An 18,702-nucleotide genomic window follows, 5' to 3' on the forward strand; every position below is an offset into this window, starting at 1 on the left:
AGGGATGAAGTTTTGATTATTGCCTTACATTTGTACGATTAATACTTAGACAATGCATAAGAACTTTTGATTTTTTTTACTGCTATTAATATGTGTGATGTAATTCTTTATGAAATGAAAGCTCAATGGGATAAAATCACTTGACAATTGCACCAACTGCAGAACAATTATATTTGCATACAATTCATGCCTCGGGACCATGCATAGACAGTAAATCACCAACTTATACCTTGGTGCTATAGGGTTTTGTATAGACAAGCAAACTTCCTATCAAACAAGTCCACAAAGCTTCTGCCTAGTGATTTCATCCAGCTGTTCGCCCATCTCTACTGTCAGATGATTTCTCCAATCTCCAACTTGACCTTTCCTCAAGAAATGCCGGTTCTCAACAGAAAATTGTGGACTGAAATGTTGCACTCCAGTCTGATTTATTTCCAAGCTACTCAAATTCTCAAAGCTACAAAGCTTTACAATCTCCTGCACAACCTCTTCTCTCTCTTCTTCTAAGCAAAATGTCTTATCCAAGAACTTGGCCAATTTGGTAAGACAGACAATGGGATCTTTCTTCATGTTCTCGTAAGTCAAGAACAGTACCTTGTCTGGATTTTCCAAGCTTGCCTTCCAATAACCCGAGACATGATCCCAGAAGGGTCCATAATGTGACACCCCTTTGCAGAACAGATCAAATGCGTCTTCGATTGGAAAAGAAGGTAGATCTTTGACTCTTAATTTTTTCATATAATGCCAATTTGAAACGAGAACATCCTTGGTCTCGCGAAAAACATACACAATTTTGCTCCCGGAAGACATAACAGATGCTGGTAACAAAGAGTAAGGAATGTGGGTTGCAAGAAGGCAACGCGGCGAACACGAAATTCGATAATCTTGGTAGGAAGTTTCATCTTTTATGATTGCTTCCAAGAAGGGAATGCAATCGTGGGGGGCCTTGGTAAGTAAAGGGTGAGAGGAGAAATCGAATCGATCACGATTCATGAGGGAAAAGATAAGGGCCTTGAACCATGTTGTTCCTGATTTTGGGCAAGTAGCTAGAAGAATATCTGTGGATTGAGCTTCGAAGCGTTGTTGCGCCTTCTCAACTCCTTTAATAGCTGCCGGAGTAAACCAAAAGGACTTGTATTGGTAAAGATATTCAGTGATCCAACCTTTTTCTTTGGATAGAGCTGTGAGCATATCACTGTCATTTTGATCATCTTTCTTGTATTCATCATCGTGTTCACACTGAGAATAATGGGAACTCGACATATCCATGGAGGAGGTCGGAATCTGATAAAATCTAAACCAAAATCCGTGTTCACCAGCTCGATCCGGAGCTGCACCCACTCATCAACAAAGGGTTGTCCGTCTTTGTTATGAGATAACTGAAGGAATGATCAGAATGGTTAATTAATCTTATGTTGTTCCAAGTGTCGCAATCAATACTGCGCTATGATTTGCGATCTGAAGCAACATTTTCATAATCGAGATGATTTAAGAATGCAGTTCGCCATCATATATAATACTTCCAATATTACTTTTAACTTAGCTAGGTACTAAACAATGTAGACTGTACTATTATTATCCAATTTCCTTGCATAATTTTTCCCCCTAATGACTGGCACAGCATTAAGTTAATCATTCAGACAACAAAATCTACTCGAGGAAATTCCTATTTTTATGTTCACAAACCTACTACACTAGCAGTCCATCAGATACAAGGAGTTTCCAGTTATAACATGGAAAACTTCCATAAATGTACCCTTCGGCCAACTAGTTTACCAACATGGCCGAAGTATATACTACCTATACACTTCGGATGTATATGTTATGTATAGGTATGTATATTATATGTATATTTATACACTACTTATACACTGTGTCCATATTTTGTAAAGTAGATGGTCAAATGGTATTTAGGTCTTAAAATATTTGCAACTATAAGAAAACTAGGTTGAAGATACAATTTCAGGATCCACAACTATAATGTCTCTACGGTAGAAGAAGACCGGAGTTTAATTCTACGAAATGTAACAATTATCGGACATTGAAACATCACTGCTATTTTACTTCTAATTAACGAAAGGGTTTAATTTAGGGATTTTGGATCATCAGATGAGGAATGTGGAGAGAAACAAGGATACTTACTTCTTATACTTTTTGCGACCAGATCGTCAATTTCGCCCGAGAAATAGAGAGATTCTGGAAGAACAAATGGTTTTGTCACTTTCTCTTCAACAAATCGAAAATTATTTCAAACTTTTTTTCCGGTGGTTCAACTTAGTGGGCGTTTGGCCATAAAAATTATTCACTTTTTTTTCTAGTTTATGTACTTCTAATACTGAAAACAAAATAAATTTATTTTTCAAAAAATTTCAATTTTTTTCACTTTTTTACACTACATTTCACTAAAATCTATAATTTCAAAAACTATGGCCAAACACAACTCCAACTTCAAAAATTCCAAAAAAAGTGAAAACGTTTTTGATATTTATGGCCAAAGGGGCCCTTAAATTCTGCAAAAATGTTTCTTCAGGAAAAAAAAAATCCAAACATTAGACGAAAATTTACTTATACTCCCTCAAATTATTTATCATTTTTTAATTTTATAGGCTCGTTAAAAAATATTTTTTTTAAAAACTTTTATAAAAACACATTTTCACTTTTAGTATATCAAGAGACGACAATCTCTTTTTTCCTGATTTACTCGTAGTATTAATTACTAATTCCAAATCATTTTTTAAGCATGGTAAATTTGGGAGGAAATAAGATATCTTGGCCTCTTACAATTTGAATAGAAGAAAATGTCTTTTTCAGATCTCTTATGTGTAAAAAATAAAGATATCTTGTAAAAAGGCCATAAAACTAAAAAAAAATTATAAAGGGCCAAAAATTCATTTCTCCCGTAAATATGGAGTAAATGAGTCTCTTGCCCTCTTGCAATTTGAATAGAAGAAAATAGACTTTTCAGATCTATTATGTGTTTTTCAGATCTCTTATGTGTAAAAAATGAAGATCTCTGGCAAAAGGGTCATAAAACTAAAAAAAAACAAAAGTAAAAGACCAAACAACCATTTCTCCCGCAAATATGTACTAACAGGGGCTATGATATAAAATATGTATGATTTTATGTTAAATAAGTTGGAATAAATTGTTATTTTAATTTTTAGCGTTTTTCAAAGGGCATTAAAAGAAGTCTTGAAGAATACCATTTGGTCGTTTTGCTATTTATCCCGGAAGTAGTAATTCCGAGATTGTTATTCCTATAAAATTCCACGTTCCCTATTGAAGTAGTATTAAAAAATATATTATAATTGCGGTATAACGAATTTTGAAATTATTAATTCTAAAATTAAAAAATGAACTAAAAGTGAAAATAATCCTATATTTTACCCCCGAAATTGTTAATCTTCTATCCCACAAACCAATCTAACTCCCAGAAGCGTTTGGTTTAAAACTATTTTATCTTGAAATTATAGTCAGGATGATTGATTATAAGTAGATTGTAGCCAACCAATTTGTAGTCCCAACAGCTATACGAAGCTTCCAACAAACTGCAATAAGATCAACAATTCACTCCAATTAAGAATTATTTTCATTGTCCTTTTGTTTGACATATCAACAACCTCGTTCATGCCTGCTACAACCAGTAGTCAACCATCCTATATTAAAGTTGACAAATACAATAATAATGAATCACATTATATGGTTTTTGTATGTTTGATACGTAATGTACTGTATATACCCTCTACTCAAGCAACTTGGGAGGCTTTTATTTTGTTTCATTCTATATTCGATATCCATTTTAGAATTTGGCTTAACTTGAATTTATACCAGAAAATTCCACTGTAGCACGTACGCTCTTTACCAAAAATGATTTCATCCACGGAGCTCGAATCCAATTTTCTTATTAAGAATGAAGGATACATATGAGTTATGACCCTACATAACCTTTTGGTAGTATGTTCTTTCATTTCAACCTCACTAGTCGTGGCATTATGCTAAAAAGATTCTTTTCCCACACGTCCTAAATATTTATGCTCTATGACCTAAGATGATTAAAAAGTTTCAGAATAAATACTGCAAAATTAAAGCTTGAAACTAGTAGTTTGGCGATCAATGTAAGATATCCCATTTCGGTGGTTTAAAGGATGGGTGGACTCCGTATATGGAGTTAGGCAATTCTCCTATTGGGTTGAGTTAGGTCCCAAGATCCATTCTTTACAATCAATCCATGATAACCACACATTTGAGTGAGTAATTATTTTTTAGTTTTAAGACCTCTTCCTTTTCAGTTCCAATAAATAAATAGATAAATTGTGGCTGCTAAATTGGGCATTCCAGCTGATTAGCTATTATGTTTTATAATAACATGAGTCCAAAAAAAATTCAAATTAATTGTTAATTAGTTATTCTTACCCCCGTAGGGATCTAGTCAAATTTCAATTGGTTATTCGAACTTTCACTCACTTGTTAGTGAATCCCCACATTGTAATCCCTTCCCCATTTCCTCTTCCCCAACCCCTATGTAATAAAAACAATTTATTTTTTTTTAAAAAAAAGTTATTCTTACCCCCTGGTCCACGACGGAACTTCAAACGTGCCAACTTTTTTTATTCATTGGCTCACAAGTCAGACAGAAAGAAAAGCGAGTAGCATGAAATATTTACTTTTTTTAAGTAGAGCGATGCATATAAGTAATCCACAAATGGAAGAAATGGAAAGATGAATGAATAATTCAGATTGAATACAATTCTATGATAGTTGCATTGTTATCCATGTACAGTTGAAGTGGATATATATAGAATAGAATTACTTTAAAGGAAGCCATTAAAATCCAAAGGGTTAATCAATCTTTCGACACCTTTCCAAAGATTGTTTGACAAACTTGGATTGTCCAAAGGTTGTTTGACAAACTTGGATTGTCCACCAAATGGGCACGACTTAACTTAGAAATTTCAGTTAGTAGTTTATAGTTCCCATTTCCCATTTTTCAGGAGGAGTTCATCTTTTATACACCAATAATGTAAAGAAGCTTTAAACTATAAAGTTAAATTAAAGGTGGATGCAACTTTTTAATATTGGGTTGATCGAAATTCAATATTTTTAATGCAAATCATAATTATATGTAAAAAATTATTAAACTTACAACAAATATACGATCTAAACTCATAATTATTAGTAAAGTGCAATCCCGACTTCAACGTTAAGGACATTAAAGGTCGAATTCTTCTAACATAAATCTTGCAACGTAATTAAAAAAAAATGAATCTTAGGCCTAACTCAATCCCCAAAAGCTAGTTCAAATGGAGGAGGATTATCCAATTAACATAAGGAGCCCAGAGATCTCGTCCCCGTCTGATATGTGATATTTTTCTTCATCGCCGCCCACCCCCCCCCCCCCCCCCCCCAACTACCAAACACTATCCAGACTGTTGTACAATCATAGACAGAGGGTATTCCATCACAACCCCCCCCCCCCCAATCGGTCGGGGAGCCCACATCGATGCGCCTGGCTCGAATACCATGATAAAAAAAATTGATTTTGGGCCTAATTTAATCCCAAAAGTTAGCTATATATAGAATAAATATTGTCCAAGTTCATATAACGACCAATTTCCTATGCATATTCGATGTGGGTGTCTTAACACTACCTATCACGCTCACACATCGTTAACTAGAATGTGGATAATGTAATGGACTCAATATCGGTGAACCAAGAATTGGGATGAGTCTTGACTCTGATACAATAATCTTTAATTTAAGTTGACTTACGATATCCGGTAGATTTTCATGTCAAACTTGATATGATAACTTGGAAAAGAGATTAATAACAACCATAATTAATTAGATTACAACGATTGTCTTAAGAAATTGCAGTATTAGTATGTATATTAAACTCTTTTAGGGTACAGTGTAAGAAAGAAATATTGGCGTCTGACTCTTTTTGGGTGCATTTCTCAAAAGTTGAAATTCTTTTGATCTCATTTTTGTTTCCCAAATATATTTTCTATGATATGGAATTTCGCATATACTCTTGCAATGCTAAAAGCGTCCTTTCATTGGAAAAATGGTTAAGATGAGACTTTTCTTTTTATTTCTTTTTTTACCCGACAGTAATGGCCCGTGTTATACAAGTTTAAATTTGTTGTAAACATTATAGTGTATGTCCATTTTACTTAGTTTGGTCATTAAGTTTTTATGGCTTGTCCTAGAAGCCTTTTTCAATCATGGCTTGTCCTAGAAGCCTTTTTCCTTTTATATATATAGAGGAGCTTGTTTGTATTGAAAGAGAAAAAAAGGAATACACAAAAACAAAAGTTAGTAGAAACAATTGATATAGTACTACTGTTTTTTACTACTGTTTTCTATCTCTCTCTCTCCGTGTATCTTTTGCCTTTTAATTTGAAGCTTAATTTTTATTTGATATCACGTTATCAGCACGAGACTCTGTCATTTTGAGCTTTTAATTTGGAAAGGTAAGAAAAATTCTATTCCAGACTTTTGATGTATCATATCACCGTCGGCAAAGGTGAGCAAAATTATTTCCTTATCTCTATCTTAACAAAGTGGGTTCCTTATTAAGGAGCTTTGTTACCAAGCTAATAGGTGCTTATAATTACCTGCCAATTTCTTCATATATTTGCTGGCTCACTTTTAAAAGAAGCAAATTTTGGTTACGTTAAAAGAATTGATGTGGTCTTGAGAGTTGTATGGTAAGAAGACACAACCATTCAAGTATTTGGTTTAAAACTATACGATGAAGACGGTAGGTCAAGGTGGTAACAGGTGAAGTAATCTAAGCCTTTCTTAGTTGCACTACTATATTTGAAGTAGACCGTGGACATCTGGACCATTATCCAGGAAAGTATAGTGAATTACTGTATGTTTTGTGGCAGTAACATATGGTTGGTAATAAGGATGGCCCACAAAAGGATATGGCTATCATGAGTTTGCTACTAATAGTGCGACTCGTTGGTTCGTTTGATCCATGGGAACCTAATTGGTTCTGGACCATTTATGCCTCAAAGTTGTTCCTGAAGAACAATATTATTATTACAAGGGATTATGATGTTAATTTTATACCCCTTAAATGACTAAGAATGAGAGTTTATACAAGAAATATATGATCACTCGAAGTGATAATATTTATTAAATATCATTATGATTAAATTTATTTATGTCGATGACCACCAGAAGTGGGAGTATTTTTATGGGCTTATTGTTGGAACTAAACATGTATGCCTCATTTGCTCCTGAAGTAGCAATATCTTAAAAGAGGTTATAAGCTATCACGATTTGATATACTTAAGGCACGTTCAAATAATTATGTTTTATTCCTGAAGAATGAAAACTTTTGATAAATGTTGCCAATACACTACTTAAAAAAAATGATTTTCCGACAAAAAAAAAATGACAATTTCCGACCTCATGAGGTCGGTTTTGGGCAAAAAATGACCTCAAAACCGACCTCAAAATCAGGTCGGAAAATAGTGGGTCGGTAATGTTTTTTTAGTCGGGTATTAATTAAATAAAATACCGACCTCATTAGGTTGGTAAATTATATTAATAACATAATGATATGAGTTTACCGACCTCCTGAGGTCAGTAATTTATATGAATATATGATATATTGTTTTAGATTTCCGTTATCGTGAGATCGATATTTTATAATTTTTCCAAAATATTTGCAGAAACCCGACCTCATGAGGTCGGTAAATTGTAATTTTTGGGAATTTTTTTCCAGAAAACCGACCTCGTGAGGTCGGTAATTTACAATTTCTATAGATAATTTTACGGAAAACCGACCTCATACGAGGTCCGTAATTTACGCTTACGGAATATTTTGCATAAAAACCGACCTCACGTGAGGTCGGTAATTTGCAATTTACGGGAATATTATGCATAAAACCAACCTACGAGGTCGGTAATTTGCAATTTCTTGAAAAATTTTGCAGAAAACCGACCTCATTCTGCGAAAAAAATGGTAGTATCCAGCTGCTATTCCAGCTGCCCTCCTGTCAAGATGAAAACAATTTTATATTCGACTAAAACTAGCTCAAATAGCTACCAACAATTCACCAAACTACTAAAAAACATAAAACATTAAGCTACTTCAACAAACACATATATCACAACCAACAATACGTCAAATTCAATTCGAAACTACTTCAAAGTTGAATCAAAACGTCATTCAAACATTCCGAAGAGACATTAAGCTACTTCAACATTCGCAAACATCTACACAACATTAAACTACTTCAACCTTTGCAAACATCCACAAAACATTAAACTAGTAGATCTACACTAAGTTAGTCTACAACATTAGACTAAGTTAGTCTATAACATTAGACTACTTCACCCCTCGCAAACATCCACAAAACACTTACACAATCCACAAATCCACCACAACATTAACATTCAAACATTCGTTTGTGTGTTTGACATGTGAGTCCCATCATCATTCGCACCACTAGATTGAGTATGGGGGTTACGAGCATCATCAGGACACGAGGGAATCCCCCTCGAAGCAAGTAATGCGTCTGATTGGGCCCTCATACCATCAAACTGCAGGTCCCTCCGCCTCTCTCTTTCCTCTGAGGCCTGTAGCTGGCTAGATAGCTCAGCAATCTTTTGCTCCATGGCCATAGCACTCACTCTATCTAACGACTCGGTATTGGAAGAATGTAGGCCTTCCAGGGCCGACCTGTATTGACGAAATGCACGATGTGGCATTCCATAAGTTGTGCCAAACCTAGTGGGACCACCAACACTCCCAAGCCACCTTTCCTCCATTTGTTCTTCTGTCAGCTTTGTGTTGGGTGGCTGAGTACGAAGAAACTCCGCCTTTGAAAGTTGATATTGATTCTGAAATTAGAAGGTAAAATTAGCAACCAACTTAAATCTCGAATTCAACAGAAAAAACTATCAAACATTTAGTAAACAACCAAAATAGAACATGGTTGAAATGAAATCAATATTACTAACAATGCAACTAAAACATGGTTGAAATAAATACTATTAACAATTCAACTAAAACATGGTTGAAATCAATACTACTAAAAGGAAAACAAATCAATACTACTAACAATTTTTTCTTTCCTTCAATATCAACTTGCATTCGGGGAAAGCCAACCTGTATAATTTTTACTATTACTTAAGGCACAAGGAAAAATCTACTTGCTTGCGACTTCAAGGATTTTACACTTCTTTCCCATTTTGTTGCTCACCATGAAGAAGATTGTATTTCGTGTCCTAATGACTTCAAGCTATCACATTCACCTGAGAGTTCTTTCAAAAACTTCTCTTAAATGGCCATTGAAGTTTCATAATTTAGCCATGAAATAGTTATCACATTTTCATAAGGTATACCATCGATTTGCAATTCGTAATATATGTATCACAATTTGCTTCAGTGGATCTATTATTGAAACATCACTATAACTTGAACAAAAATAAAGATCAAGCATAACAATGAGATAGGAGCCGGATCCCCGTTTCGTAAAGTTTGTTGGCTGCATCTCTGGTTCTTCCTTTCAACATGTTCTAAACTTGGGTGGCACATCTTATATGCCAGCTCAAACTATTATTCAGTTTACTTCAATCCATATACAAACTAGATGAAGTAGATGAAATTACATCTATAGAGAAGTGACTACACTGGTGCAATCAATCAGCTATGCATTAACCAATCAATTTTCAAGTAAGTCACTCGCTACAGACAACTTATTCTAACAAACAAAAATAGAAAAATAAAAAAAAGCTTACGTAGGTCCGCTCAGCCCGTTCCTCACACCACTAATCTGGATCATTAATGTTTGTCTTCTTCTTCACGTGGTGTGGACATCATCGAGGGGCTGCGGGAGGCGCCTTAGTAAAGCCCTGGCGTGGAGACATATAGGGCCGACCAAAGCTATATGGAGGTGGAAGACTATATGCAATGTCGTTCATAAGGGGATCATAAGGCAATGGAGCACCGCGCGGTGGGAGACGTGGCGACGGGCTTGTCTCTCTAATCACAAGGTTTTCTGGGGAACCTGCGTCTCCTTAGCCTTCTTCGTTTTCTTACCCCTTTTTTCACCTGCCATCTATACAATAATATATGTAAGTATCGCAAATATAAATTAATAGACAAGGGACAGCTTCAAAATTTGTTTACATAATTCACCTATTTAACTAAAATCAACGAACTACATAGTACAGATTATTTGAAAATAGACCAGTTACAAGTTAAATATGTTGAGCCAAAAAAAGAGTCTCCTGGTATCACTGAAGGAGGCAATGAATACAAGCAACATTAAGAAGGATCATAACTCAGTAAAAATACCAAGATTGTTGGCCAAATTGTGCATCAAGAGTGCACACTTGGGACACTGTTTGGCCATAGCAATTACAAGAATTTTCAAGCTGGTGAAGACAACGATTGATCATCACACGGTTTTCACATCACAGTTAGGACTTACAAATGCTACGGATAGCAGCCACTCACTTGTCTTGTTCTTTGGCCTTCTCGTATATGCATCGACCAATTTCTTGGTTTTCACTAAGTACTATGCAAAGTCAGAAGGAAAGATGCAGAGCAAAAGTCCTGGTTTTGCTGGTTTTCACTAAGTACTGTGCATGTTTTTTGATTACATGCACATCTAAGAGACACTATCAAAACTGTTTCATTGAAACATACAGGTAAGATCTTAGAAAGGAGATATCAAGATCCCACATTTGTGTAGATGTTATATATAAACATAAATAAGGAGTGAACATTTTTTCTTCCCCATCACCAGAACACTTGAATAATTATCAAAATCTCCCCCAAACATTATCTTTCATTCGCAGGGAAAGTAAATCAAACTGCTTCGTATAGGAATTTTTTAAGGGAACATGGAGAGTTATAAGGTAGTTAGGGGGAATGGATGACTAAGGACAGGAACTTAATGGTGAAAAATGATACCATTGATAGTTTGACAGAGATGGAAAATACTAAGAAACAAAAAGGGACAATCACAAATCAGCAGCTGAAACTGACACTGTGTCTTTTCTAATTACATGCACATCCTGTACCTTCAAAAATTCTAATAAAGATTGATTTTCTTACATGCACACCTTGTACCTTCAATAATGCTCAGTATTACTTTATTTATTTTAATTTTCAATTTGTACTAGTTAATTCTTTGGCAATTTGTAGTATCAAGTTAAGACAAGATAAGTCTTAATTTGGTCATTAGTTTAATTTTGCTCTTATTATTAGCCTTTTGGCTACATTTGTAAAGAACTTCTGGATTTTGCTTTTTTTTTTTTAAAAACACCAGTATGCCTAGTGGACTATAATGCACTTGTGAAATATTAACATGGATGAGTTCATATATATCTGCCAACTGTTAAAATTCTATAGTGGAACATACATTGCATTACCCATTGAATAAGCTTATTCTTGTAGCATTATTCTAGGAATTCTTGATGACATTAAATGCTCGTCCTATTCTAAAGTGCGAACTTGGCAAGTAGATCATGACATAAATATGACATTCTAATGTAAATTCTTATTCTTAAAATCATAAAGAGAAACGTATTTATGAACATAGAAAAGAAATGCATTTATGAGCATAGAAATTACAAAACAGTCTATGATCAAGCATATACGCCACACATTGCAAATAGCAACAATAATATCCAAATACAAAATCAGGTGATGCAAAATCTGCTTCAAAACAAAATCTCAGGATGTAATTACGGTCTTCATTGGCTTTGTTCCAGTCGAGCACTCATCCCACCAAGTTAATTTGTTTCCTCCAAGTCAAGTATTACAATTTTACCGTATCACTTTTCATACCAGCTGTATAAGTTTCAAAAGACATTTTTTATCAGCGGATTAGTTCAAGATTGCAAAATCAAAGGTAATACCGTAACTTTATTGGTCAAGTTATCTATTTAATTTCCTAATAAACACTCCACATTCACATTGAGAATGCATTAAGAGGGAGTTTGGGTCAAACCATGAATCATATTAGCGTTCTTTCGGGATTAAAAGTCCATCCATCATCTTGTAAAGTCCTCCAAAGGTACTAAAAGTACTCTCATTTTGCTAGTCTGATAGAATTTTGAATTTGCATCAATTTCTCCAACCACATTTAATTTGTTATGTAGGGTGACTTTTCAGAAGTTTCAGCGGTAATAATATAATTTGTACTCTCATTTTCTTAGTAGATAGTTTTACTATGTTATCGAGATTTTAGAGTCATATAGTAATTAAATGGTAGGATTTTCACCCTTTTAGATGATGGCTTCCAAATTGGTCAACATGAAGTTTGAGCAAACAACCACACTAATCTAGATCCTTAGCGGTCATAATCAGTGGTCAGGATTGGTAAACCAACAATATCCTAGTACCCAACCTTCAATATATGTTTATAGAATTGAGATTGATTATATAGCATTCTACATGAATTACACTACCAATAAATACGCAATGTCCTCAAATTGAATAGTACTTCCTCCGGATCAAAAAACGAGTCCACTTAGCCATTTGCACACCCCTTAAGAAACTACTCACTCCAAGAAAAAAATATGTAAATTGACTAAACTACCCCTAATTAAATAGGCATTGGGATTTGATCACATAACACTTAATAGGAGAAAATCTGGAAAGATAAGGTTAATTGTTTCTTGATTTAATAAGTGGATACTTTTTTTGACTAAAAAAAAAAAGGCTAAGTGGACACTTTTTTTTATCCGGAGGGAGGACCAGCTAAGGAGGAGAAGAAAGGTGAATAAATATACAAGTCAACTGCAGGCTTGGTGAATATTTGAAGCAGAGTCCCATGATCATCTTTGTCCACCAGGAATCTCAATTATTCACATTTTTGTTCTTGCTCAAAGGTCAGAGCTCTTCAAATTCTTATAGCACGTTGGGAGACACAAAGGCATGAATTCATATCCAACACCACTCTTTTTCCTCATTTCTTGGAAAGTTCTGAAATATATCCCCAATTAACAAAGCTAAATGTTGTTAATAAGTCTGAATTGACTCTTCCTTTTGGTTACAAACACCTATTCATTTAGCGGAAGAAAAAAGTTTTCAACACTGTTTGATAACACCATTAACAGAGCAGACTAGAATGCAATGAAACTGAAAATAAAGTACGATTTAGAACAGCAAGATCGAAAGGGAAAGTGAAACCTTATGTGTTGGCGATTCATTTCAAGGTTAAAGGACACGCAAGTTAGATATGATGTCAAAAGTCTGAAATCCTTACTACGTGAATTCAAATAATAGAAAACCGAAAGGTTGAACTCACCGGAAGCTAGAAACTTAGAGCCCTAATTCCCTAATCTATTGCCAATGTAACCCATTTAACAGAGAAATCACAAATAATGAACAATGGAGATGATAATAGAGCCAATCCAAGCGCAACAACAGCTTTGAGGAAGAGCACACGATGAAGATGAGTGTTAATCTTCTAGAGAAGTAGAGAGAGAGAGACAAGGAAGGGGATAGCGAGATGCAGAAGGAACAACCCAGAAAATGAGGGCAGGCTACAAACATGGAAAATTGGTTAAAAGACACGTCAAATTACAATAGGCAATTAGCCGAAAAGACTAAAATATCCTCAACTTTGATATTATTGCCATGATAAAGCAGCCATGTCGAAACTGGTAAGACCTCAAAGCTCTTCTAATATAAATTTTAAAAAAATTATGTAATAGAAGGAAATGTCACTTGCATCTTAATTTGAAAAGTTGCAACACATTCTAATTAGAGAATATTGTTAAAAATCATATAAAGAGACAGCAACTTATATTTCATTTCAACTAATACAAGACACTTAAAATTCGTAACACTTCGAAATGAAAATTTGTTGATTACTCTCTCGTAGTAGTATATTTTAAATAAAACCAGAATTGTAATTACCCTTAAAATTATTTTTCAGCAACCGACTTAATTAATTTTCCAACTGCTAGTAAACTAGCTAGCTAGCTCAACAATCAACAAATATATATGTTAGCCTGTTGAGGGTTAGGTATACTTCAATCTTTAAAAGTTACATAACTTTTATTTTCGAAAGATTACGTCTGTAGATATTCTTCTTAAAGTAGGAGTGACTCCATATCTAATCAGCAAATTCGATCTTTTAAGGAAGCAGATAAATTAATACAGAAGAAGAAATTATATTGGAAATAAGACCAAAATAAGGTTGAAGATTGTTAGAAAATGACAAGGTGTTCCTTTATGTTTGGATAAATTCAAAGTATTTCTTCAAATATTCCTTAACAATTTTGGTCTTATAAATGTTTCAAAAGAGAACATTTTTGTATCTGTCAAATATGTAACAAATCCTATAGGTTGGGTTTGAGAGAAACTGCGGGAAAAAAAAAGATTTAAATAGAGACTCCCATCAAATCACATATTCGCAACATAAAAATGACTAAACAGTGAACACTATAAATAAATGAAGAATAGTAAAAATTACACCTCAAAAAGCTTTACCAAACTCTACGAAATAGAACAAAAATAGAAGTAACGGTAAAAACTACACCTCTAAAATGAGTTATTGCTAAATATTTTTTCCCCAAAATTCTTGATAAATTTAATAGACAAAGTACGTAAATGTTTGACATAGATCAAAACTGCTCACGAACCAAAACCGTCCAAAAATTATATTTATAGAACTAAATTAAACCTACCCTAAAATAATGGGACTGCTTTTGATATTATCTCTAAAGATTTGGGACAATTTTAAAAACCGCGTGTTAATTCAGGATAATGTTGACGCTTGGCAACAAGAAGATAGGGTCCACCAAGGACAAGATAGTCTTTTCACAAAATAACATTTCCTTTATCTTTATGTGACAATGATAACACAACGTCGAAACGGAGGTAACGGTGTCCTTGTCGTACATCACGACTTTTCCCTTAATTAATCTAATTATTTATAATAAAAATACCCGGAATCCCGGTTTTAGATTCAATATTCCATTAGTGGACAAAATTAAAAACGGATTAAGAATTGGATATTCTGTTAACGTACTAGTTGCCGTTAAGTGACGGTCCAAAATTTGACGGATTGTACTGGGTAGGTGCGAACCAATGAAGAGACATTTCATTGAACAAAGAACAGAGAGAGACTCCTCGTTTTTTTAACTATAAAAAGGGGAATAAGCAAAGAGTGTGATCATCCATCATCACATTGGGGCATTGCTCTTTTATCTCTGTGAATTCAGATTCTCTTCAGAAATTTTCTCCATTTTTATTGTTCTTGTTTTAGTGTGTGTATTGTATGGCAGCCAATTTGCAGAGCCGTGGACTCGTGAGTTTGGGGAAGCGAGTCGTGAACCAGATCAGTTACGCAAGTGCTCGAACTACTGCTAACTCAACTTTTCTCTCTGCCAGGTATATAGCTTTAAATTTATCTGTCTGTTTTGTTTTTTTGCTTTCTAGTATTTTCTGGTGCATTTATTCGTAGAGATGAGCTTAATGCTCGATATAATAGATGTTTAGTGCTCCTCGTTTTTCCTATTTATGTTCTGAGAAAACTAAGCTAAACTACTATAGCTTTGTTCCCTTGGTGACGATCCTCTAGTCCTCTGCTAAGCTCTGTCAAAATTGACGGATTCCACGATACTCCTTTTGTTTCTCTCTAATCTTGAGCCTAATTCAACCCCAAAAAATAACTTAACATGCAAAGATTGTCCAAGCCGTTTTAAAAAGAACACTCATCTATTAAATGTCCGGTGTGGTACTCTTATTTTGTGTTTAGACTGGCCATAGCATGAAGGATCTTAGATTTATGGTTTCCAGTATTTGGTAGTATTACCGAATACGAGATAATTTCAGTGAGATTTACAACTTGAACTAAATTTTGTGTTTACCATTTTTAGTTTGTTTTTTCAGATCTAGCAACAAGCATTATGTTGTCTTCTAGCTACCTGAGATTTTTGGTCCGATTTGTCATGGGAATTGGGATATCCCTTTTTTTTTTTTTTTTTTTTTTTTTTGTTGGGTTTAACCGGAAAGTTTGGGTAGTCGTCTCTCTGATCTTGCGGTTTTCTATTCTGATTTTATTTCCCCTTTGATGTATTTCCATAATTACTGATAAAAAATTAGGATATTTTCACCAAAGCACTATTTTGGGTATGTACTCCTGGTCCCAACAGTCACGTTTTTCCCTTCCTTGTTGCTCAAGTATATAATAATAATACTCCAATAATAATAATAACCTTAAGGACAAGCTTGGCCATGAAAATTTTACCTTTTTCCGGAAAATTATTATACTTTATTTGAAAATCAATGTTTGATCATGAACTCAAACCCTGTTTTCACTTTCACTGCAATCAAACAACCAAATATTTTTTTTATAAAAATTATAATCAAATACAACTTAACTTTAAAATTTCAAATAAAATGAAAAATATTTGATTTTCATGACCAAACGCCTACTAAATATTGGGTGCTGAAGTGGAGGGCTAATCGGATAAGGACTTCTCACCCACCATTATATTTACCCCCAATAAGGCAATTGCCTGTTACCGGGGCATCTTTGGAATTTCCGCTCACAGATAATGTTCCCTGAGCCTTGTACACGCACATGTTACAATTGATCTGAGCCGTTGATCTATTCAAAATTACGAAATATAATACTAGGTTATACAGTACCTGCATGCATTTCACGGTAAGATTACGGTTAACATTATGATGTATTTACTCCATTTCAATTTATGTAACTCAAGTCTTTTTTAATCCGTCACTTTTTATATTATGTACTATTTCCGTAGTCTCACTTTATGTAACACATTTGTCTTTTTTATCCATCACTTTTTAAACCAGTGTCTAATTAAATGGAGTAGTAGTACAAGATAAATTGCCACGGAGAAAGAATTATTTTATTACTAGTAGTACAATAAATAAAAAGTTAGTGGATGTAAGACGTACCCGTCTAACTGGAACTCATAGAAGATTGGAAAGAAAAGAGGAAAGTTAGGAAAAGTAGTAGGTGAGGCTGGAGCTATAGGGTAGGCCGCATCAAATCAAAGCTGGAGATAAGAAGATTAGATAGAAGCACTTGACTAGACATGTGGGGCTGGAGCTATTTTGCCTTTTTGAAGCAGCAATACTGCTGATTATTACTTGGAACTATTCGTTCTTGGTGCGGGTTGGGGAATGGGACCTCTGTCCTTCATGTGTCCACCACGTTTGATCAATTATTTTACTAGATATTTTGTCCCATTTTTTTATTAGGACATGGTTATATCCTTTTCGCTTGTGACTGGCAAAATGCTTCTACCAGCACTTAAATTAGTCTCTGCATAGTTTGCCTTAAAATTAAAGTTTCGTCGGTTGCAAATTAATAAATCTTTATTAGGAAATGTCATAACCACGTGAGTATACCCGACATTTGGGCACGAAATATGTTGGGCATGCATGTGTAGCAACAGTCGATGCATATCAAATTTTAGGACGAGATAATTACAATGCCTAATGTTATATACGTTGTTGAATTAAATAGTTGATTGTTGTTATGCAGGAGGGGAGTGCAGACATCAGTGTACGACAAGAACCCAGAGGATGATGTGCGTGATTCGGTGGTGCCAGATGAAGTGATAGAGCCACATTCAGAAAAGTACTGGGCTCCTCACCCACAAAGTGGGGTGTTTGGGCCTGCGGCCACTGATAGTGCTGGCCGTGGCTTTCACTCCTCCCCCGCCACTGCCGCTGCTGCTGAATCCGTCTTGGAGGAGAAGGCCTTCTTCCGTCCTCTCGAGGACTTGGACAAGCCCGATAACCCTTAACTTTTCATAGTTGCTCCTATAACTATATATATTAAGTGGGGATTAGTAAAGCTGTTATGCGTGTGGTTATGTGAGTCTGTGTTTTATCAAGTTTTAAGGTGCAGTATATAGACTACTATTAGTGGTCGTTTGGTTCAAGGTTATCCCAGCGCTGAGTCTGTAATTCGTAAATTTATACCTCAGAAGCGTATAAAAATTGGCACTTAATAATTTTTACCTTATACCTTCTTAACCCACTTATATGATTATTTTATACCATCTTTTATATAAAATAATCCCACTATATGGATAAATTAGTCCAAGTTATAATCCTTGGGACTATTTTACTAGCAACCAAACGACCCCTTAGAGTAAAGCTGCACTGCTTTTGAAGGTTCATATGATAATGTAATATGGGTGTCTTTTGTTAGGGTTACGTAACGGCTGATCTATGCTATAGTATCCCTATGAACTTTTTTTGCTTTTAGAATATTGGGTCACTTTCAAAATCTTATCATCAAGAATTGGGAAAGGGATTTGGTAGCTATGTTGAAAGAGATAGGAAGGCGATAGGTTGTAATTAATACTCCTATATGGATATGCCATCATAAAGTTGTAAGCAAAGTTAGGAGAAAGATAAGATAGAGAGATCTAGAGCCCGTTTGGATTGACTTATTACTATAAGACTAGAGAGCCTAAGTTAAAATGTCTTTATTTTTTGAAATCAATTTATTTTTTTTTTGCTTTATAACGTTTTCCAAAGAGAGTGGACAAGTAATTATTATTTTTTGAGCTTATTTTAAGACAAATGAAGTTAAAACACTCAAAAAAGTAAACAAATTTTGCCCAACTTATAGAAGAGAGAGGTCTAGACGATAACTCCAAAGAGAGTGGACACCTAATAGGAAGTTAAAGGTAGCCGAGAAGAGAGATCTAGACGATAACTCC

At 34.6% G+C, this 18,702-nt stretch overlaps 2 protein-coding genes and 1 long non-coding RNA gene across 3 annotated transcripts; 1 reads left to right on the forward strand and 2 right to left on the reverse strand.

The window, feature by feature from the left end:
* Positions 1–104: 104 nt before the first annotated feature.
* On the reverse strand, positions 105–2,273 carry LOC132056285 (flavonol 3-sulfotransferase-like). Its single transcript, XM_059448408.1, has 2 exons — positions 2,143–2,273; positions 105–1,379 (listed from the first exon to the last, which is right to left on the reverse strand). Exon 2 carries the CDS (start codon positions 1,267–1,269, stop codon positions 271–273), a length of 999 nt encoding a protein of 332 aa, XP_059304391.1. The 5' UTR covers positions 1,270–1,379; positions 2,143–2,273; the 3' UTR covers positions 105–270.
* A 10,482-nt stretch (positions 2,274–12,755) lies between these two features.
* On the reverse strand, positions 12,756–13,621 carry LOC132058263 (uncharacterized). Its single transcript, XR_009415229.1, has 2 exons — positions 13,287–13,621; positions 12,756–12,961 (listed from the first exon to the last, which is right to left on the reverse strand). It is a non-coding gene; the product is annotated as an uncharacterized LOC132058263 (long non-coding RNA).
* Positions 13,622–15,153: 1,532 nt separating this feature from the next.
* On the forward strand, positions 15,154–18,244 carry LOC132056289 (late embryogenesis abundant protein At5g17165). The gene is made up of 3 exons (XM_059448412.1): positions 15,154–15,379; positions 17,511–17,899; positions 18,127–18,244. The coding sequence occupies exons 1-2, from the start codon at positions 15,267–15,269 to the stop codon at positions 17,773–17,775; spliced, it is 378 nt and encodes a 125-aa protein (XP_059304395.1). The 5' UTR covers positions 15,154–15,266; the 3' UTR covers positions 17,776–17,899; positions 18,127–18,244.
* The last annotated feature ends 458 nt before the right edge of the window (positions 18,245–18,702 follow it).

The sequence above is a fragment of the Lycium ferocissimum genome, chromosome 5 (genome assembly GCF_029784015.1).
Source record: "Lycium ferocissimum isolate CSIRO_LF1 chromosome 5, AGI_CSIRO_Lferr_CH_V1, whole genome shotgun sequence".
Lineage (NCBI taxonomy): Eukaryota > Viridiplantae > Streptophyta > Magnoliopsida > Solanales > Solanaceae > Lycium > Lycium ferocissimum.